We start from the raw sequence: 24,315 nt of genomic DNA on the forward strand, positions 1-24,315 counted from the left end.
TGTAAATAAACTATTGCAAAAAAATCATGACTGATATTACATGGAGAAAAAAGTGAGGACATGGTAAAAATGCGAAAAAAGTACCCGCGTGATGATGCTCATAGCCCGAAAAATTTAAATGTTTTGATATGTTTCATGCTAGATCTCAAAAACTACGCATGGTTCAGCAATTAGGTCCGCTTTTATTTGTGTTCAGTTGTGCAAAAGCTTGAGAGTGGCGTTTGTTCCATCTTTCTAGCTCCAGGAGCATTGCCACATCAAACAAAAGCGGAGCTAATTGCTGAAACATACGTAGTTTTTGAGATCTAGCATGAAACATTAAAACATTTAAATTTTACTGGGCTATGACCATCATCACGCGCGTGCTTTTTTCGCGTTTTTACCATGTCCTCACTTTTTTCTCCATGTGATATCAATCATATTTTATTTATTTATTTATTTTTTTCAGTAATGTAAGCAATTTTCAGCACTTTGCCCTCCTAAGATATTACGCTCCAAACATGGCATCAAAAGCACAAACTCAACTTTCGGACCCTCATAAATCTACCCCCATAATGACTTTCGGACCCCCATAAATCTGCGATGCCAGAAGTATCATAGGTGTGGATATTTCTACAGACTCTTTACATCCAATAGTATTCAGCACAAAACTTATGACACCCCCCACTTTATGCCATTCCAAAATACAGCCCCTTTAAAAGTGTAATTTTCTATACTTTTTCTAGTGATTTCATGTATTGGTTTGCAACCCAGCATATTTATTTAGAAGCAAGAGTGTATATTTTCCACGTACCCTAGTCTCTTCTCTAAACATTCGTTTTTGTTTGGAGTTTGTCTGATATGTACGTCCTGAGCAATTGTAGTTTTCGTAAACGCTTGCAAATGCAAAAATTGGCATTCCACCGACAACAAAGATTGTCGCCATTCAGGAACACTTGTACATACGACAACGTGAATAGTGTTATTGACCTTCTCATACACAAGGCTCGTCACACTCAAAGTTTTATAATTTTCGGAGATGGTTGAGCAACCATTTTCGCCATTTTTGGACCACTTCATATGGATTGACCCAGAAACAAATCTGTGAATATGATGCCCGCAAACAAGTTGAAGGTAGAACGTTTGCCTTTAATTACTGATATTATAATTTAGATTCAGTGGATATAACTAGTATTTATGGAGTTAATTTAGATTATCCATATGACTAATGTATATGTTAAGAGTTTTAAGTATATTGTTCATGGAAGAAGTGAATGTATATTATACTTTTATGCAAATTTAGTAAGAAATCAGTATTAAGTTGTTGATTATTGTAGAAAAATGTAGTATTGTTTGTAGAAATTCCTTATAGTAGGAAAATAAAATTTAAAAATATTAGTTGTACGCCATATATCATGTAAGGTTTATTTCCACTTAAATCATGATTGTAAGCTCAAGATTATTTGGATAATTTTGTACAGAATAAACCGAAAAAGCACTCTTCTGCGACAAGTCACGAATAAACGAGTGAATTTAAAGGTTACATAATATGGAACATGACAACAGCTACAGGCACTGAATATTATATGGATAATACAGTAAGTCCTCGAAGACGGAACACATAGCGAGCAAGGCAAAACCCAGCATAATGCATAGAATTGTGGTACATTGTAGCAGGGACGCGTGGGGAAAGGAAATCCTTGACTGAACCAAGAACTGCGAAAATAATACTGTAAGACATAAGTTGTTAGATATGTGGTTAATAATTCAAACCGATTTCTCTCGGCAGAGGATAACATTTAATGGGAGGATTTTATGTCTGTTGTGTTGAACGTTAAGTTTCTTGGGGCATGATGTTAGTCCGTTACTTACTAATAAGAAGCAAACACTTCGATAATCACCGAGGAATATCACAAATTATGGCCATTATATTGACACGAATGCTCTAGGACCCATAGAATAGTCATACAAGATATAAAATATTGAATCTTTTATAGTTTTATAAATATTTATATAATATAGTGACCATTTATTTTCATACATAATGATTCGCTTTGGGCGTAAGGAAACTTCAGGAAGTTCGTAAAGATCTGGGTTCATTTATTTGGCATAGAGTCTGGAAAGTAGTTCAGGGTTTTGTGAGCAAAAGTGTAACATAAAGAAATATAAATATGGACAAAGACGAACCATTTACGAAAAAGAACTATATATTATGTGATACGTGATATGATGTTCAATTACATGAAGTGGTTCGTTTCGCATTGAATTCTTTTTGGCTGACGAGATCCATAGAAAAATTGATCATGACACACAAGAGGACACTTTGTGCGTTTATTTTATACATACATGTCTTTGCCAACGATGAGTCATTTTCCAGGAATAATATTCTGTAAATGTAATTTAAATGTCAATAATTTTGATTTTCATATATCGGCGAAGGAATTGCTTTCCTTTATCTGATGTTAATGTTTTTCAGGATTGTTTAAGGGACATTGAACTGGCTTTCCAAAAAGGTTATCCAGAAGACCGTAGTTATAAATTATTTATGAGGAAAGGGCATTGCTTATCAAAATTAGGAAAGATAAAGGCATCACTACAAGCCTATCGTTCGGCTCTCCATGCCTTAGAAAACGCAAGAAATATGTCAAGTGAAAAACATGGTAAGTTGTTAATATATTCAACAATAATATTTGATCAAAGGCTTAAGTTGTTTTAAAGTATATTTAAAAACAAGCAAAGTCAAGTAGATAGACTTACTCATAAATTATGCATATCTCTATTTAAGAATACATGCATCATGAACAGGGTCGGCTAGTTTTTAAAAAAAAGAAAAAAAAAAATGGTTTAAACCAAAAAACGAAAAATGGTTGTAGAAGTGTAAGTGTTCGTAAAATCGTGATGAACACACATTTGTTAGTTATCACGTTTCACTCCCGTACATTATTCGTATTATATTCAGACCTAAATTCCCCATTCATAACTCTAAGAGATTATACTACAAAAGCAACTTTTGTTTTTGTTTTTATAAGTTTATGAATGTTTCTTTTGTGATATTTTTAATAGTTTGTTATTATTGTTATGCAATTAAAATCAAAGAAAAATTCTAAATATTGTTTCGTTTTAATAACGTTTACTCTTGATAAAATACATCGAAATGCCGTACTTTTTGGAGGGGAGGGGGGTCATACAAACCACGAGAGGCATTTATTGAAATCAGAAGTATCTTCGGTATTTATTTATGTATAAATGTGTCAGAGCCAAAGTGGACTCAAGTAATTCGCAACTTTATTCATTTTTCTTACTGATATGCAAATTAATTCGTATTCCTTTAACTGGGACTAATAAAAGTCGTAGTGAATTTATCTTGACTAAATTAGTTCTTCTGTACTCTGCAGTATTTTGAAATTGTCCATATATAATTATGTAGAATAGTTTCACTTAACTGTTTATCTTTTTGTCCTTCTGAAATGACTCTTGACAATTATATTAACAAGTATGTAAAGATCAGTACAACGTATTTTTGTCAGGAGTCCTTCGTGAGTGAGTCGGCAGACGTATCGCATTTGTGGCCAAATAGTCCCGGTTTCGAGTCCAAATGGAGGACAATTTCTCTTGAATGTAAGGTGAGAAGCGGTTTGGATTCCGCTTTAAGTTTATGTGACCCCTTCCAGCTTAACTCGGTTGTTGCATAGTAACACCAAGGCGAAACAAACTTATTTCTGTCCATATATGATACAAATACATAGAGCAAATTATTTAAACCAGAAAAGCCTGGTTTAAACGAAAAAACCGGGTTTAAACCAAAACCTTTTTTTTTTGCTTTTTCAATAAAAACCGTGTTTTTTGCCAACCCTGATCGTGAAGCAGAGAGGTAGTTATCAGGTAGGCTAAGTGAAAATCTTAAATGATAAAAGCATACAAACAATCTGGCTTAATGTGGAGATACCGTATTATGAAAAATATGGTGCACTCTCACAGTGTTGCCAGCTGTTCATATGTATAAAACCTAAAATTTAGTGCAAAAGTCATAATTGCAAGCCAAGGCTGTAACTCAAAGCCAAAACTGATTCAGATTTCAATATCATTTTCGAATTTATTGACCCCAAATTAGTAAAATTTAACGGCTTATCTCTGCAACATTTTCTATGTTGAGCAGTGTAATTAGCAAATGGAATACCAGTGTAAAGAGTCGTAAAGAAAGGCAAAGTTGGCGTAGAAAATTCTAAGTGAAAAGCATTATTCAAAATAATGGATTACAGGTAGCTGTAGGGACGATGATAGAGCTAGAGATGCAAGTTAAATTTAAGAAACGGTCTCATTGCGAATTAGCTGTTCATGGCTGGAATCGTCCTTCAGGTTGGTCTCGGAGAGTACCATCGACGTCTTGGAGAACGAAGAGCGAAGTGACTCCCACAAATTGGTTTCGATCAAAAGTCCTCGAGCATGTTTTCTCAATTGGTTTTGATCCGATTGTCCCTCTGACGTCACTGATGTATAAACGGAAGAATGATTATGAGCACCTACATCACACAGAGGTGCTCAGTTACACAAAATCGAAACAGATGAAGTCCTTTCTACAACATGTCGCTGACCCGACATAAACAGGCCAGCCTAAAGAACCAAGCTACTGGCGTCGCTAGATGTGACCATACTCGTCTGTTACGGGAAGCTTCTTCCCCCGTAACAAATAAGATAAAAATTAATGGGTATTGTGGTGGAAGTTTTTGATTGGGTGCTCCTCCATTTCGGGCCCGGAGAATATATAAATATTCACACATGATATAGCTTGAATACTGCCTTGGTCAAGACGCTTCTGTTATATCTCGATTTCAGCCGAAAGCTTTGTTAAACTCAAGCGGTCGAATCTCACTTCGAGAGAACCCGAAGTGTATGGAATCCTTTACTGGTGTCGGCGTCCATTATGTACCGTGGAGACCCAGAAATGGTAGAGCACTTACAAGAGGTAATGACCTATACTGGTATCTGAGGATTGCACCTTCATATAGCATGTCTTCCAATCTAGGAAAGAAATTTACGTTATTTTCGACGTATCATTTCTTAAGGCGTTTCTGGAAATTAAATTGAACCCTTCGATTAAATCGATGTGTTAAAGAAGGTAAAAAATAAATAAATAAATAAAAAATAAATAATTACAAAAATGAGTTAACAACATACCACTCGGCTACGGCCTAGAATGACACTTAATTTCAAATACTCAGTTTAATTATAGCTAGTTTTTCGTATAACGTTCATAGTGGTCATAAGTTCCCATAAAAAAAAAAAAAAAAAAAAAAAAAAAAAAAAAAAAAAAAAAAAAAAAAAAAAAGAGGAATAATCACAGAACCAACTGTGTAATATTTTAATTGAAATTGGGGTAAGGTTTTCAAGACGTCGAGAAAATTATCCAAAATTTCAAAAATTATCATGGGACGTTCAAGATTTCAGAGAATCTACTTCGTTGAGAATTACCTAAATTGAGATCAGTAGGTCACGATTCAGTGTAATTCTCCTTGGGGGCTGGTTAGGTGTGCCAAATCCAAATTCTACAAAAACGGGAAAAAATAAAATAAAGCTCCCAATTGATCGAATTTGCTTGAAAAAACAAGAAAATTACACATTTTCAAAAGGGGTCGAGTATGTCTCAGCTCGTATTATCTTTCTAAAAATGTACAAAACTTAGAATTATCATTAACTGCTCGGGTTTCCAAGAAAACTAATTGCAATCATGTATCACGCTGAATTGAAGTTAACACATGCAATTTAGCTAGCTTTTTGTGTTATGGCCTAGCCACTATCGAACTCAATGAAACCAATTTTAACTAACATGCGGGAGATTACAGAGCTTACAGTGAATTTGTACAACATACCCAGCTCGGCTATCTTTAATCTAAGCCAATGTATTATGCTTTATAACTCGACCGACCAATGCAACTGGGGTCAAAATTACGAAAAAAAATCAGACTTCTGTGATGCTCATTGATCACTTCTACAGCATCCTTTCACTAAATAACCCACACTTCGATGTGAAGCATGACATACATTCGATTTAGAATAAAGAATACAGTAGCAACAAAAAGCTCCGTCTTCGAGTAAGTTAACCAACCCCACTTCTCTAGCCACTGATGTTGAAATGAAAGTCTTTTAGAACCATGAAATCTCAGAGGAAACATAAATGATCTTTCCGAGTTAAAATAATTAGTCAACATATCATGTCACACTTCCCCTCAAATATTGATACATTTTGTCTCTTTTATTAACAAACCAATCTCATTTCGGTGGAAGGACACGTTAGGTATATCGTCACTGTTCTTATAATCGTCATTTAATTGAATTTCGGCTTTTAAATTAGAAGCTGGCTCATTTTTAACTGCATTATTCAGTGGCTTAAAAAGCTTTCAATTTTCTTCGAATGACTTTTCACGATCTAATTAAATATAAACAAATGCAGTTTGAACAGACACGCCTTGCGTTGTTCATTTACAAAGTAATGAAAACGCGAGTAATTCTCCGAACAAATATACCAACATCACAGACACGCATGGCTATAACAGCGCAATTGATTTTGTAATTTTCAAATTGAACGTCGTCACACAGTCACAAATATTCTCAATTCTACATCTATCTCCCATTCAAAAAAGAAAAGAAGAAATGGTAATAAAAAGAAGATACTGTGCCTTTTTCGGTAAAACTGAAAAATGTTGCAGTTATCCCTATAGCCCCTCCCCGACGCACATTTTACAAGTTTAAACATAAACAGGCTACGCTAGCAATGGAAGATATTGTCCCTATGTCACACTCAATTTCACCAAACCACACTGCAAGCTTCAAAATTCTGGTGTAATATCTGGGTATATCGCCACCGGAAAAGGTTAATCCATCTCACGACCCTTCCACTCTTTATACTCCGAAGAGAGGTCTTTTTGTAATTCCGGAGAGCAAACTCATGCCCAAAACTTCAGTGTATCTGACACACACGCACCTCTTTCCCTACCTACCTACCTATACACGTATTTGCGTACTTGTTAGCTCCGTGTTGGGAAACCGACTTGTTGGAACCAAATGTACATAAAAGGTAAGAGATATACAAAAACGAGAGTGAGATCAAAATGCATGAATTTTATTCATATTTGCGGTGGGAAAACACTTAACGGCGCTATTTCTGGAAGTTTCTTGGGAAATACGTGTGGTGCCGTACTATATTTATTGGATCCTGGTGCCAACATCATCTGCAAGATGTAGATGTAAATGGTACCGGTACCAATAACATATTTGGAAGATCTAATGTTACACACTATTAACATTCTTCTACAGAATTGCAGGGTTATGAGGACCTCTACCGTGTTGCAATATTTCAGTTATCTATTGAGTAAAATAACAACACAAAGTAAAAAGTATACGCAGTTTTTGGGAAATAAGTCTGCAAGAATTTGAAGGCATGTGGAAAGAAACTACATAGTTGTTTATATTTAAATTACCAGATATTCGTCAATTGAACTTCGTACACCACTCCTTAAATCTGACAACTACGTTGTTCCGGAGACACTCTGTATATTTGGTCTCCATTTCGCTTTATCGGAGTAGAAGTGGGCATTTAAAACAAGTTCCACCGGGAAAAAAACAACTCGTTCACTAACGGGGCGAGAGGTAGTTCGGGGTTTGCGGTGACAGCAACTGCTTGTTGCATTTGTTAATAAACACTCTGAAGGGTATTCCCACCTTTTCGATTTACTCTCCCGCCATTCAAACAGTTCCCCTACCTTCCGTGTGACCATGACTTAGAAACTTTCAACGAGACTCCTTTTATATCGCATTTGTCGATAGAAAGGAAAAGTATAAGACCTCAACTGTTCGAAGGAAAAAATCTTAACACAGAAACATATATATGTAGATAGGATGTGCTGAGAATTTTATTTTCTGTATTTTCTTGCTAAGTACTTAGACGTTATATTTGGGACATTTGAATTTGGTTTTCGGATAGATGAACCGGATTTTGATTGGGTTCTTGTACCGATCAGATCCAACGTATGAATTTAAATGTATGGCACATTCCACACTTTAAGGAACAACTTAATTACTTGAAACATGAGCACTCAGTACAAAAATTGCACATTAGAAAATAACTGTTTCAACTTTGTTTCCGCAGTTTGTATGTAAATTTTAGAATTAAAAAATATTCTCGTAATAATACTGGTCACTGATGATGATAATTCTTATGGTCATAGTTCTTATATTACTGAATGAGTCTCTGAGACAAACATCTTATCCATAAATGTTTAATCTGCCCCTGAAATTTTTAGATTAAAATTTATCTAAAACATGCATTTTATATATATATATATATATATATATATATATATATATATATATATATATATATATATATATATATATATATATTTAATGTAATACTTTTCTCAATATTCACTGTCGCTCCCGTGCCCTAGAAGAAATAAGTTGTTTAACGTAATCTTCCATCGTGCGTAACGTAGTACGTGGACATTTCATGTGCCTCTGCTGCTTGATTGGTTCGGATTTTAACATTCCTTTTGAGCACTGAATCTTTTTGAGACGAACTTACGCCGTAACGTCATATCCGAACCCCATCAGTTCCCATCGGGAATGTTGTTGTTGTTGTTGATTTCAGTTTAGCGTCCTTTTTAGTAGCAAGACTATATGAGAAGTAGACCTACTGGTTAACGTAATATCCGAACCACATGAGCTTCCGCCGGGACCCACCGGGAATCAAACTGGCGTCTTGCGCCAAACACGCATGTGCCAACTATATAACAATAAGGGAAGTATGTGTATGTGCATCGTTTCTTTTCGAAAATTGCCAACCTGTGAGGTGGGAGTTCCCAGATCAGAATCACAATCTAAATCTTTTTTTTTTTTTTTAATTTGTATCCGAGATCCGGAACTAAATCTAAATTGATGATATATTCTGTTGATACAGCGTATTAATAGACAAGTAGTTACCCATCCCTTCCCGGCATTTGAATCATTTCCATATTGGTAAATGAAAAGTATAGGTAATGTACCAAAATAGAACAACTATATTTCTTCACAGGTAATTTTAGTAAATTAGGGTTGCCATCCTTTCGGCTTTTGTCGGGCATGTCCGACATTTTGTGATTTTTTACTGTGTCCAGACAGCATTTCAATTATTTGTGAATAGTCTGACATTTAATCAGATTTCTAATTGTTCAATATTTTGCTTTAAAATCTAGTAAGTTTCTCAATTGCGTGAAAAAGTAGCCTTTACTGGTTGCTAATCAAATCTTTATTAAAATTGATTCTTGAAAATATATGGAATTCCAAACCTCAAATTTGATCTCCTGTAAGTCAGGAAATAATAATCTGCCTATCATAGTATTTCATATGCGTACAACTTTGTCAGGGTTTACAACAATGCCAAGTTTGATTCAGATTGATGCGTTTGGTTGAATTCGTCCAAGGGGACTATAACTTCCCTTGGGTTTTCAGAAAAAATCAATGAAAGACGAAACTATAAATGATAAAAAAAATTTAAACCGTTTGCAGACCTAACAACTCCCCTTATCTTATTGAGTTCTTACTGTAGAATGAAAAAATGAAATGAAATCTTTAAGTTTTACGTCCCACGGTTATGCCGGTTAGGCTAAAGGAGACGGTGATAATGAGAGATGAGTGAAATGGTGGAATGAAGAAAGTGGGAGGAAACGGGAGAACCCCGAGAAAACCCACGAGCACGGTGTTTGTCCACCACAAAGTTCACTTGGCGGGGGCTGGGATCGAACCCGGGACCCCAAGCACCAGAGGTGAACGCTCTACCACTGAGCCACCGCGCTCCCACTGTAGAATGAAAATTTAACTCTTGCTGAAGGGTAGTGATGGGCATTTTTCAGAAGTAACAATAGCATTGAAATATCTAGTGAACTTCTTAAGGTTTATCAACTTTATTTTGCGATTTTAGCAGTACGGTAATGCAGCGAGTAAAGATTGTTTTCTCTAATCAATACTTAGTGAAAAAACGCTCATGAATACAGTCAATTACGGGATCGGTCATTGTAGTAAAATGCACGTAGTTTCATGCACATGAATTATGAAGAATTTTACAAATACTTGTAGCAAGAGCATAATGCATTACTTCGGTCAAAAATTGCTGGCTACGGACAAGTACAATTTTGATCCAAGAACCAATACAAATTCAACATCATCCACAGATTCAACATAATTATAACGTAAAATGTTTTCAAATTTACATGTAAAAGAGTCCGGCTTTTTAATGGAAATCCAGGTATTTTCTGAAAGAATGTCCACCGTTCGACAACTTTATGTAATAATCTTACAAAATCGAAGAAAGAATGAAATGAGAATAAATATTGACCAGTTGGTAAGTGTATTTATATCCTCTAGTCCAATCAAAACATACTTCCTAACCCCACACCAGAAAAAATAAAATCATAATAATAAATCTCAGATTGCGAACGGATAATAAATAATTAACATGAACTTCGGTAACTCTCGGGATGAACCTAAATAGACGATATTTTTCTGGAAATCGGATAGGAAATTTTTCAACCTCTCTAGTTTTAAACCAGAGATGATACCAGTATCGGGATAGAAGCTTAAGCAGTGTACACGAAAGCACATGAACTAACACCTTAGGTACTACGGAAGAGCATTAGAAGAAAAAGAAAATACTTCTATTCTTTTCACAGTTAATCGGCCTTAAACGAGACTCTTAATGTGTTATCTTGAAATACGGAAACTGAAGTGATGTGCTATTAAAACAAAGATTTTTCTTTTCTTATAAACTTTAAAATTCCTTTCATATGGCAGAAGTGTGGAAAAATCCAAAGAGTGGAGAGGGTGCATTAAATTGATTTGGCTGTGTATTCTTATAGCTATGTGGAACCTGGGTACATCATTATGGTCCAAAGTCCAAGCAACATAGTATGCGGTGGCAGCACCATGGTCTCCACCCCTCAAGAAATTCAAGATAATGCCATTAGTTGGCAAGTTTATGGCCACAATTTTTTGAGGAGGAATAGTAAGGGCATTCTGTTCATTGATTATCTCCAGGGGCAGAAGACAATTACAGGTGACTATTATTCACAATTGATTCCTAACGTTAGGCGGGCAGTCAAGGGGGAGCGCAGAGGAATGCTACACATGAAAGTGCTGCTGCTGCAAGACAATGCTTCTGCTCACAAAAGTCATCTTACCGCTGCCGCTATTGCCAATGCCGGGTTTGAAATACTTGAGCACCCTCCCTACTCTCCAGATCTTGTCCCAGGTGACTTTCACCTGTTCCCTAAGCTTAAGAAACACCTGCGAGAAACAAAGTTAAACAAAGTTTATCAATGATGAGTATTTGTGCAGACTGTCGAAGAATGTCTTCCAGCACAGCCGTCATTTTTTTTTTTTAAACTGGTATTCGTACTCTACAACATTGGTGATAAAAGTGCATTACAGTTAGGGGGACCATGTAAAAAAATAAAAGATGTTCTATGTCAGGAATTATTGAACACCTCTTGTAATGTCATTCCACACTGCAACATTGCCTAATTGACCTAGATATACCAATTTTCCACCCTATAGAATGTAAGGGAGGATGTTTTTGGTTGACAATTCCTATCCATAAAATTTTTCCAATGTCGTCTCTCGCGCTGTTCGGGGAATATCCCATGAAGATATAGTGTCGTTAGATTTACGTTAGGTTGCATTTTTTGGGAAGCTAACTCATTCGATATGTCTTTAAAGTTTGGCAGTATTGATGGTGAACTTCTGGTGCTTGACGTTTTCTCAAGTGTGCGTTCTAAAGATGGCTCCACGAATCGTATACCAAAACCTTCCGATGTATTAGAGGTAAACCAAAACATATCTCAGATTAGTACAAAACCCGGGTTTCGCGAGTCGTTATGATCACTGTAGTCAAAGAAAGAAAACATTGTATGACCCAAGAGCGCAAACAATAGGAGTGCAGACATGCGAACACCTTACAAAAGTAAACAAAATTTTCCAGTGCATCACTAAGATATGACGCTGATATTAATTGTGCAGCAACTCGACACAGTGGTGACAAAACCGGCTTTGTCTTCCCCATCTGTAGACTAGAACAATGATGGGCAAGCTACGTCCCACGGGCCAGATGCTGCCCGCTGAAGCGTTCTATCAGGTCTGCAACATAATTCTGATCTAAAGAATTTAACTTCATTTTTAAAAATCCGTGCATCTCACTTTAAATATTGTGAGAAACTTGTAGAAATACTGTAGCAATTTCATTTACCACATTCCACTTTAGTCTTTCAATCATAGGGCTTAGTATTACATAAAGTTACAACATCATATCTCATACTTGACAGGCACAGAAATATGTATCAATAAATAAATAAATTAATTAATAACGTGCAAACCATACACAATTTGAAGGGAACAATTAAACCTTTTGATTCCTGAGCTCATACCGGTTCGTTTGATAAATGACATTTCTCACTTTCCGTTTGAAATTTCGAACTTGGCGGTGTTTTTTGTAAGTTGTGGGTGCCCCTCTACTACCATCTCCCTTCAACAGATTTAACATTTTGCTCTCAAATTTCAAAATAAAAAGATGTCCAAAGACTTTTGACTCAACTTGTGTCAAGGATTTCCGTATACTTATAACGGAATATGTTCTTCATCTAAGTTGATTTCATAGTTGCTGCCGCACTCTTATTGTATATTTTATACTGGTTACAGAAATGTTAATAATAAAATAAAGTAACTGGTTCATCAAGTAATAACATTTTAATATATGAAGTACCTAAGTATTTCTAAATCAAGATAAGCACTCAAAAGATACTGATACGTCGTACAATCTCGTGTCTCTAGAAGCGTACCAGTAGTATTGATTAGCAGAAGCGTATTGAAATGGCAGATTGAATTTCTGAAATGTGAAAATCAAACGTTGCTATTGTACTATTTCAAAGATTAATGTAATGTTATTACTTAATGTTAATAGTTCTTACAATGTTAATCTTTCAAATTGTAATTTACAGATTCAATCCGTAAAGATATTCTTTCTGCGATGACAGAAACAGGGGTTAACCAGGAGCTTGATCCTGCACCTGTTTCAGAACTTGAGATGGTGTCAAAGTTACCATTACCGGCCTATGGCTATAATGAAGACTTTCTAGGTGCTTCAAGAGGCGTGAGTTTGAAGTAAGTACAATGTAAACCTTACTCGATTTGCAGTGTAAATAGTGTGTGTAACAATATAGGGCATTTGAGAAAAGAACAATATTTTATCGTAGTTGTTGGTAAGTGTATCAAGCAAATCGATTATACCAACCACTGTTGTTCCACGAATCCCTGGAGAGCGTCGAGTGAAATGTTTCTTCATTACACACAACGTGAATAGATCAAGTGTTTCATTGAAGAAGGCGTTGATAATCTCACGTTGTTTAGAACAAATGTTACCATGATTAACTGGACATTGGAAGTGAAGATACATTAAAGCATGAAGTTTATGCAGAAATTAATGGTGCTAACTTATTCGTTAACTTCGTGACAATGCCGAAGAAGGAACGAGTTTCGATATCAATAAAAACTATAAAGAATAAAGGAGTGCAAATAAACAGAAATCATTACTTAAAGATTTCATTAATATCTCTTTAAATATGCATATACACATTTTAAAATAGTTATTTTGCACCAAAAATTGTAGGTTTACACCCTGGTTAAATTAAAATTAACCCAATATGAAAATATACAAATGGTATGGTGAAAAGAATTTTATGACACCATCCTAAATAGATTACCCATTGACAAGATTACAAATTAATTACCCATTGACAAGTTTAAAGAAATGCTTTTGAATGTGAGTTACAAGATATATTAGAAAATAACATTGAAATGGTACTCAGTCTTATTAAAAAGGGGCCAAATCTATCATTTATAAGATGTCCCTGTCAAAATATGGGGGATCTGTCACAACAAAGACGAGACAATGAAATGTATAAATAAAGGGATAGGTATAGAGTGGACCTGGAAGTACATGTAAAGTATGAACCGTAAGAAGAACATTTATGTACTCCTGCCAAAAATTTTCAGTGGAATCCTAACTTGAGTTAGATACCCTGTGAAATTTCAAAGGACTAGAGTAAAATTTTAAAATTGGAACAATCTGTCAATTTTTAAAATAATGTACTGCTTTAAAATGTAGAGGGCGAAGTGCTGTTAAATTTAGTAGGCTGTGTTATCAAATGTAGAAGTGTATAATCAAATTTATGTATACCCTGAGTAATGAAATAAGATCTCTCTCTCTCTCTCTTTATATTATAAGCATTTTATTTAAGTTTTGTCATGTCGCAGTTTGTAACACAAAATCAGAAATGCGATGCATCTATAATAATATTAATGACCAAAGAGAACGTATTTTTGACAAGAAAAACTGTATCATTGTCTTTCCTTCATGATAAAACGGTTCGTTTTCGTTCTCACATATACTAGTTAAAAGCGTTAAGTGTCTTTAAATTTCGCAGTAACATATGTTGCAACATTTGGGAATAAAGCGTTTCAATGAGCTTTCGAAATACGAGAAGGAAAATACCTGTTCACGTAAACAGTAATATTATTTTGGTAAGCTGTTGAAAGTGCTATACGAAACTTTTAAATTACTAATTGCTATGCAAAATGTAAATATAAATAAAAATAAGGCGATCTTCCATTTACATTTGTGTCAGGAACAGCATGATAGAGTCCAGCATAAATATACTCAGCATGGGCCGGCCAAGGAAGATCCTTGTCATTCCAAGGTATGCAAAATCAGTCGTCTGTAATTCGGTGCTGAGATTTGCGGACAGAAACAAGATTTTCCGATTTAAAACGTCTATCAGAAAGAAATAAGAAACACGAATGTAGCGTTGTTCATACAAAAAATGCGTTTAAGTATTTATAACCGTATGTATTTTTGTATTCGCAATATTGATATATATTAAGCATTTACTCACCATCCTATGATATGTTAAAAAAAAAAAAAAAAACTCTGAAATTGAGAACCATAAACAGCAGAAGCTCGGCTTCTGTCTCCATCATTTATCAAATTTATTAAGTAACTGTTTTGTAATAATATACATATTAATAAACTTTTTTTTTTTTTTTTTTTTTAAAGAGTTAAAGTTTATGACCTTCTCTTTGAACATTTCTTCAGGAAAATATTTAGTTATCCTTGGCCCGGACCAAGAGTATATAATTACCAAAATAATTTTTGGGACGATTGCCTTAATCATACCTTTGATTTTGACAGAGGTATAACGGTCCATTTCTGTTTCCGGGAGGGTGCATAGGACTACCTCCTAAATTTTGGAAAATGTCAAAATTAAAAATTAGGAAGGATTGTAGGAACATACGTACCTTTGAAAGTTGGAGTGGTCCATCCGTTTATCCTCTAAGATCAGGCTCTGTTGCACCATATGATCCTATAGATGGGTTCATGGGTCCATTCTGTTTCATTGATATGGCTACCAAGTTCCATCTCTCCCAAATTGTGATAGGGGTACATTGGCCCAACCTTAAATTTAGGAATTGTCAAAAAATATAAATTAATGACTGTTGTATAGGATTTGGGTTTATTTATACCGCTGTAAATCTTCTCTCCTTCCCTGGGTAAAAAATTTTCAAATGCCAGTGGGTGATTTTTGCTTTAATTTATACTCTAAGATAAGGCTTTTTTATTTATTTATTTATTTATTTATTTATTTATTTATTTATTTATTTATTTATTTTTTACATGATATGATACTATAGATTAGCACTTGAGTTCATTGTCTTTCATAGGACAGAGACCATGGTGGATGTTTCCAAGATTTTGGCAGGGATATTTTCCTATCTCTTAAATTTGGAAATTGTCAAAAAATAAAAATTGGTTAATGTTCACTAGTAGAAGGGTATGCAATTTTGTTGTACATCTTCTCCCCTTCCATGGGTAAAAGCTGTCAAAAGTATACGTAATCAATACGGTTTACCAAGTTGATGGTTTTTGACCTAATTTTTCCTATAAGATGAGGCTTTATTACATCAGGTGATTCTGTGGATAAGTATAGAGGTTTATTTTCTTGAATAGGACATGGGTACCATGGTGCACCCCTCTCAAATATCGTCAAGGGTACAGTCGCCCATCCTTTAATATGGAAATTGTCCAAAATTATAAATTGGTAATGGTTTTATATTACAAGGGTACATGTCTGTAAATTTGGAAGGTCCATCTCCGCTTCCACATTGTCAAAAGTATGTGCAATCGATTCCATGTCAGAAGGGCCCGGACAAAAGGGCGAGGACAGAAAGGCCCGAGTCAAAAGGGCCCCGCGTCAAAGGAGCCCCGGTAAAAACAGCCCCGCGTCACGAGGGTCCGAGTCAAAAGGGACCCGGTTAAAAGGACCCCGCGTCAAAAAGGCTCTGTGTCAAAAGGGCCCCGCGAGAAAAGGGCCCGGGCCAAAAGGGCCTGAGTCTTAAGGGCCCCGCGTCAAAACGGCCCCGCGAGAAAAGGGCCCGAGTCATAAGAGCCTCACGTCAAAAGGGCCCCGCGAAAAAGGGCTTGAGTGGAAAGAGCCCGGGTAGAAATAGTCCCACGGCCAGAAAGCCTGAAATCAAAACAGAAGTGGAAATCAAAGATGCACGAGGGGATAGTGCCACCTTAGTAAATAGAAGTGATTGTCCAATAGAAGGAAGAATATCAGTGGTTATTAGAGACAAAAAGGAAACTTGAATGATCTTAATTTTGTTTGGTTGCTGTTTGTTCTGCAACAATTCCTATCGCTTAAGTCGGTTCTCGATGAAAGTTTGCTTTCAACCGCGTCTCTCTGAGTTTGTAGACATGGAAGACCCGGGTTCGATTCCCGGCGGGATCTCATGTGGTTCGAATTCCACGTTAATCAGTAGGTCCACATCTCATACAGCCTCGCTGCTGAAAGCGATGCTAAAGTGAAAATCATATCATATCTCTGAGTTTGTATTCTCGAAACCTAGCCCAATCAGACTATCTATTAATGACTGCTCCCTTAGTTCTAAAATTCAATTTCTGCCCCTGATTTAAAGTAGAAAAATACGTATTATATGAATAATATTATCTTGAAAACGTTTTTTTAATTTTGGTGTAAGAACATACATGTGGATCTCCATACAGGGTTAGTCAAAAGTATTGGGACAGAACAATAATAACGACACGTGGACGGAGGAAAATTAAATGTTGCAATTGGTGTTATTGCAAAAACTGCATTGGCTTGGTGTGTGGTCACCGTGGAAGCCATTTTGAATTACACTATATTGCGGATCGTACATTTTTTAATGGAAAAGGCTATGATCTTGCACTTCAGTTTAAGCTTTATATTTCCACAAATGTGAATGTGAACTCATTTTTGACACATTACCATTTGTTTATGAGACAGGGTGTTTGACGTACGTATCTAATAGAAAAAAGTATCATGACAGGTCAGTAACAAAGGGACAAATGGACAAAGGAAAAGTAAATGTTACAAGTTGGTATTGGTGTTAAAACTGCGTTAAATGATCATGGCACCCAATTTAAATTCCGCATATTATATACCATAAAATATTTTCAAATAGACAGGGGTACTTGTGTCTCACAAATTTAGGCTAGAATCTTGCTACAAACGATAATCTGAATTAGGGATGCGCACGAGACAAGATTTGAGGCTGTCTCGTCTCAAAAATGTACTGTAAATGTGATGTCTCGACTCGAATAATGTGCATTTTTCTATTGGAAGAGCTGTGTCTTGACTCGGATATTCTCAAGAAAATTCTGTCTCGACTCGTCTCGTGCGCATCCCTTACTGAGTCGACTTTTGACCGATCTCTATTCATTTACGCGATAGTGTGTGCTAAGTTTGACATTTGTTTCTAGTAGAAGAAAGTATTTAGACACATAACTAATAAATAGTACTTCATTATGTTCTTAACGTTTCTATTCGTTTGCTTGCGTTTGTAAAATATTGAGAAGTTACCACATATGTATAACATATTTTAATAGTAAGCATATTTGTGATTAATTGTTACTTTATGACTATAAAGCAATAGAATGCTTTTAATGTGCAGTTTCGAATATTTGGTAGAGCTCAACAACGTCGTTCAAACAGTAGTGGGTGATAACGATAGTAGAATAGAGGGGGTTCATACCCGTGAGAAAATTTTGGCCGTGGGAACGTTCCCACGGGGCTTAAACCGGTGTAAACCAGTATGTTGCTATGCTAGTATAAGGAAGTATACTCTTGGACGCCTACCAGATGTAGAAACAAGATGAAACATGCCTTTTTCGTGTTCTTATCGTGTATTGGCTAATAATTTGGATCCCATAACCCCCACCCCTCCTGCGAAGAGCGTAAGCGGAACGTATGTGCTTGTGTAGATCATTCTGTTAGCAGCCGTTGCAAAGGAAGAAACGTCAAAATTTAAAGATGTCATCGTCAATGAGTTTATTAGATAAGCTTAATAAGCCATCAATGGTACCCTTTACAAAAATGCGAGATTTGGAGATTGGAGTACCATTTCGTATTGTAAACTGTGAGATAATTACAACGGTATATGGTAGGAAGGCATGTGTGACGTTTGAAGGAGGCGAAAAAGTGATTTTACCAGGACGTTGTACTGAAAAATTGGAAGCAGATAATGGTGCATTATTAACGTATCTACAAATTTGGGAATGTCTGTTTAATATATAAAGGAATGAAGATTAATGTATCTGGGCGTAACATGCACGATCTTGAATTTACTGAACTGGTATACTCATCGTAAGTGTATGGTAACATGTACAAACAAGATGAAACATTAATTTTCCTCTTCGCCCCCCCCCCTTCCTCTTCATGCATGCGCAGTCATCTGTATGCATAGTGTCGTTATTCTGTGTTGGCCAGCGACTGGAGTAACATGTCTTTGAGTGCTTGTGCATCAACTATGGATACCAAGAAAGAGTACTTGTTAAATGTTGAGTATAGACTTAATTCAATGAAAACCAAATAAATTTGTATTGGACTGGATAGTGATACTTTTGAACCAGTGATTCGTGTTGGCAAAGGACTTGTGTTTGGAGTGGAGTTAAATTTGGCAGAGTGGGAGAAACTTGTACAATCCGTGGCAAAAAACCTGCAACATGAGCATATAAGTTTATTGTGAAATGACGAAGTCTTTTGCTCCAAAATAAGTGTGCACGGGAGAAGGCCGAGGCTTATCCTGGCGTGATTCGTTCCACTTAGACGTTATGTTCATTCCCTGTGCTGTTAGGCGTAGTTTCACAATAAACTTACATCCTCATGTTGCAGGTTTTTTGCCGCGGATTGTACATTTAACCCCATTTGTTACGGACTATTTAAATTCTCAAGTGGAAATTACATTTATAAAATCTCTTGGTCGAAAAAACGAACTGGTGGTGCGAAAACTAATGGGTGAAAAATTAGTGATGTTACAGAAGAAAGGAACACTTCATGCTCCTCCAAACACTGTGTACTTAACTTCAAGTGATTGGCTTTATTTCTTGGAAATATTGCCGTGTATTGAACATGCTGTGAAAAACAGTAAAGTTTGTAGTGTTGTGCTACGTGAATATTTTGACTTGTGTACAGATACTATTCGTAATCATGTACAATTGCAGTGTCTTACATGCAGATGACTTGCCGGAATCCATTCCTATGTAGATGAACAGAGTATTATTAATGGTACGAACATCAGTTTTCCAAGTGTCTCTCTTGATAAGAACTGTGATGTGAACTTTGATGGTGAACGATTAAAATTGGAAATGAAAGTATTTTGCAAACAAAAACTCATAGATTCAATTATGGCTGATTTATTTGATAGTGTATCGACAGTCATGGTGGGGGGAAACCGATACTCAACCTTCGGAGGGTATCAATGAAGTGAACGTCTCTTCATAAAGAAGAAGAACATTGATTTGTTTTTACATGTATACTAAACAACGTAATATCAAATGTAATAAAATATATAGTGAAAGTGAAACATATTTTTTCCTCGTATACTATAAGTGATACGTATAATAATAATAATAATAATGATAATAATAATAATAATAATAATAATAATGAATTCAAATTCTTGAAATGAATGTTAAAATGAAATTAGTATTTGAAATTATTATTATTTTTATTATACAACTTTGTCTTAAGTATGATAGGATTTTATTTTTTTAAAAAAAGGAACTAAAATAATTAATACTAAAATTTTAAAAACAAAAGTCCTATCATAATAATATTGAATTCACATACTTGATTTAATTTACGAAAGAATAACTGATTAAGTATTTGAATTAGTTATTATTATGTAGTTATGTGATTACATCATTGAATTAAAAATCAGTTTTGAATCTTTTTTTTTTTAAAAAAACCGCTATGAAATTCTTTAATTCAATGACTTAAAAATATGTTTTATGATATGTGTATTTAATTACATAATTGATCATAAAACATATTTATTTATTAGGAAACGGAGAAAATAAGAAATAAAACATTTGTTTTCAAAGAGAAAAAATAATACAAAGTATTTATTGCTGATGAAACTATTTACACAATTCAAACGACGGTAAGTATAGTACATTTTTAAAAGAACGTTAGCTTTTTTTTATTGTTCAGGTGGTGATAACTTCACAGCTGCCATATACTGTTCACTGATGGCGTCTATACACATGTACGTAGTTGTGTTGTCTTTTTTTTACACAGTTCAATTAATGATACTAACTTCACAGATGATACTACTGCTGTTGATGATAGTGATGAAACGTAGGTAGAAGTCATACTGTACAATGATGATGTCCATACACACGATGACGATTTTTTACTCTCTGAAATGAAAAAAAATTGAAAAACAACTTAAAATTTGTTTTATCTATAATCATGAACAAATAAAACAACAAATGATAATATATACAAACATATTATAATAAATAATAATAAGAAGAAATGACTACCTGCAATAATATGAAAAAAGTAATCAAAACAAACAAAGAAGAAGAATGAAGACCTGATATGTATACAGGAGAAATGATTACCTGCAAAAGTAAATACCGCAAGCGACGATCATTTTTTCTGGAGTTGATGAGAAAGTGTAATGAAATTCATTTAAGGACTTTCCTTTAGCTTTGAAGCATAGGAAAAGATATGAATAATGCCCACATAGGGACGATTTCACACTTTGAATTTGTTTATTATTATCTTCAATGTGCATTCTGGTTTCAACATACTGCTTGACATATGGATGCAACATCTAGTGGTAATAGAGGATTTCAACAACGTTATGAATTAACAAAAACAAGTGCAAAATTCGACATGCTTGGTCATCTTCATTGTGATATTTTTAATCAAGATAAATTTTTAATCCAAGGAGTAGAATTACGTCTCAAGTTAATTCCTGCAAAGCCAAACTTTTGTCTCATCGCTAGTGATTTGTCTGTTGAGGCTAAAGTGAATATTTTAGACGCTGCTTTACATATTAAAAAGAATAATGTTAGTCCTACAATAAAACTAGCACATAACAAGCTTCTACAATCAACAACAGCCAAATATCCTCTCACAAGAGTGCAAATGAAGTCATTCGTCATTCCAAAGGATCTTCAATCAAAAACAATTGATAATTTATTTATGGGAGTATTACCAACTAGAGTGATTGTGGCGTTTACACAAAATGATGTCTATACAGGAACAATAACTTCAAATCCATTTCATTTCAAACACTTTGACATCAATTTCTTCTCTCTATACATGGATGGAAAACCTGTACCTTCAAAACCATTACAACCAAATTTCGAAAACAACCTCTGTGTTTCCTCATATCAGACCTTATTCTGTGGATCAGATATTCACTTTTCCAATCATAGGCAACAATATTCCTCGCCTTGCCTTTCCTCAAGGATACACTATCTTTGTTTTCGACATTACTCAAGATGGAGAAGCCAGCGCTGTGCAGCATTGGAACCTTATACGTCACGGCTGTGTTCGTATGGAAGTTCATTTTACGAAGCCTCTACCAGCACCTATCTCATGCATCACGTATGGACAATTCCAATCTCTCTTAGAAGTGGATCATCAGAGGAACATCATCATGGATTTTTAAAGGTACGTTATTTAAATATCATATCATATATGTACATGTCTGCATTTTTATACATGATGTCCTCTACACTAGATTTATTGAATGCTTTGCAAACAAATTCTTTATTTCACAATCATTTCGTTGGCTTATATGCAGGCAATCAATTACCAACACATGTTCCACTACCTGCAGCTATCATCATAAATACAGATCCCCCGAACAAACTTGGCACACACTGGATTTCCGCATATATTCATACTGATGGACGTGCCCACTACTTCGATACATTTGGATTTCCTCCATATGTAGTGCAACATATTCAATTTCTACGTAGAAATTCCACTTCTTATACATTTAATAATAAACAAATTCAAAGTGTGAAATCGTCCCTATGTGGGCATTATTCATATCTTTTCCTATGCTTCAAAGCTAAAGGAAAGTCCTTAAATGAATTTCATTACACTTTCTCATCAACTCCAGAAAAAAATGATCGTCGCTTGCTGTATTTACTTTTACAGGTAATCATTTGTCCTGTATACATATCATCATGTCTTCATTCTTCTTCGTTTGTTTTGATTACTTTTTTCATGTTATTGCAGGTAGTCATTTCTTCTTATTATTTATTATAATGTGTTTGTATATATTATCATTTGTTCTTTTATTTGTTCATGATTATAGATAAAATAAATTTTAAGTTATGTTTTTCAATTTTTTTCATTTCAGAGAGCAAAAAATCGTCATCGTGTGTATGAACATCATCATTGTACAGTATGATTTCTATCTACGTTTCATCACCATCATCAACACCAGTAGTATCATCTGTGAAGTTAGTATCATTAATTGAACTGTGTAAAAAAAAGACAACACAACTACGTATATGTGTTTAGACAGCATCAGTGAACAGTATATGGCAGCTGTGAAGTTATCACCACCTGAACAATGAAAAAATCTAACGTTCTTTTAAAAATGTACTATACTTACCGTCGTTTGAATTGTGTAAATAGTTTCATCAGCAATAAATACTTTGTATTATTTTTTCTCTTTGAAAACAAATGTTTTATTTCTTATTTTCTCCGTTTCCTAATAAATAAATATGTTTTATGATCAATTATGTAATTAAATACACATATCATAAAACATATTTTTAAGTCATTGAATTGAAGAATTTCATAGCGGTTTTTTTTAAAAAAAAAAGATTCAAAACTGATTTTTAATTCAATGATGTAATCACATAACTACATAATAATAACTAATTCAAATACTTAATCAGTTATTCTTTCGTAAATTAAATCAAGTATGTGAATTCAATATTATTATGATAGGACTTTTGTTTTTAAAATTTTAGTATTAATTATTTTAGTTCCTTTTTTTAAAAATAATAAAGTCCTATCATACTTAAGACAAAGTTGTATAATAATAATAATAATAATAATTTCAAATACTAATTTCATTTTAACATTCATTTCAAGAATTTGAATTCATTATGATTATTATTATTATTATTATTATTATACGTATCACTTATAGTATACGAGGAAAAAATATGTTAGGATTTTTTTCTTATAATAATTAGTATACTAATTAAAAATCCTATCATATTGAGGTATATGAAACGAACACAAAATACACAAATAAAATATTTCACTTTCACTATATATTTTATTACATTTGATATTACGTTGTTTAGTATACATGTAAAAACAAATCAATGTTCTTCTTTATGAAGAGACGTTCACTTCACTGATACCCTCCGAAGGTTGAGTATCGGTTTCCCCCCACCATGGCTATGTCGATACACTATCGAATAAATCAGCCATAATTGAATCTATGAGTTTTTGTTTGCAAAATACTTTCATTTCCAATTTTAATCGTTCACCATCAATGTTCACATCACTGTTCTTATCAAGAGAGACACTTGGAAAACTGATGTTCATACCATTAATAATACTCTGTTCATCTACACAGGTATGGATTCCCGCAAGTCCTCTGCATGTAAGACACTGCAATTGTACATGATTACGAATAGTATCTGTACACAAGTCAAAATATTCACGTAGCACAACACTACAAACTTTACTGTTTTTCACAGCATGTTCAATACACGGCAATATTTCCAAGAAATAAAGCCAATCACTTGAAGTTAAGTACACAGTGTTTGGAGGAGCATGAAGTGTTCCTTTCTTCTGTAACATCACTAATTTTTCACCCATTAGTTTTCGCACCACCAGTTCGTTTTTTCGACCAAGAGATTTTATAAATGTAATTTCC

General features: G+C 34.5%; 2 protein-coding genes across 3 annotated transcripts in view; both read left to right on the plus strand.

Annotated features, from left to right (window-relative positions):
- LOC145662774 (protein-lysine N-methyltransferase SMYD4-like) overlaps nt 1-24,315 on the plus strand; it is a 283,052-nt gene that overhangs the window by 42,749 nt on the left and 215,988 nt on the right. For both annotated transcript variants that reach the window (XM_081728644.1, XM_081728645.1), the window contains 2 exons: nt 2,456-2,639; nt 12,999-13,161. In XM_081728644.1, coding sequence (XP_081584770.1) covers nt 2,456-2,639; nt 12,999-13,161 — 347 coding nt within the window. The remainder of the gene's footprint in view (nt 1-2,455; nt 2,640-12,998; nt 13,162-24,315) is intronic.
- LOC145662775 (uncharacterized protein F54H12.2-like) lies at nt 20,492-22,898 on the plus strand. Its single transcript, XM_081728646.1, has 2 exons — nt 20,492-22,070; nt 22,771-22,898. Exons 1-2 carry the CDS (start codon nt 21,210-21,212, stop codon nt 22,819-22,821), a joined length of 912 nt encoding a protein of 303 aa, XP_081584772.1. The 5' UTR covers nt 20,492-21,209; the 3' UTR covers nt 22,822-22,898.

The sequence above is a fragment of the Thermobia domestica genome, chromosome 10 (assembly GCF_964235325.1).
Source record: "Thermobia domestica chromosome 10, izTheDome1.hap1.1, whole genome shotgun sequence".
NCBI lineage: Eukaryota > Metazoa > Arthropoda > Insecta > Zygentoma > Lepismatidae > Thermobia > Thermobia domestica.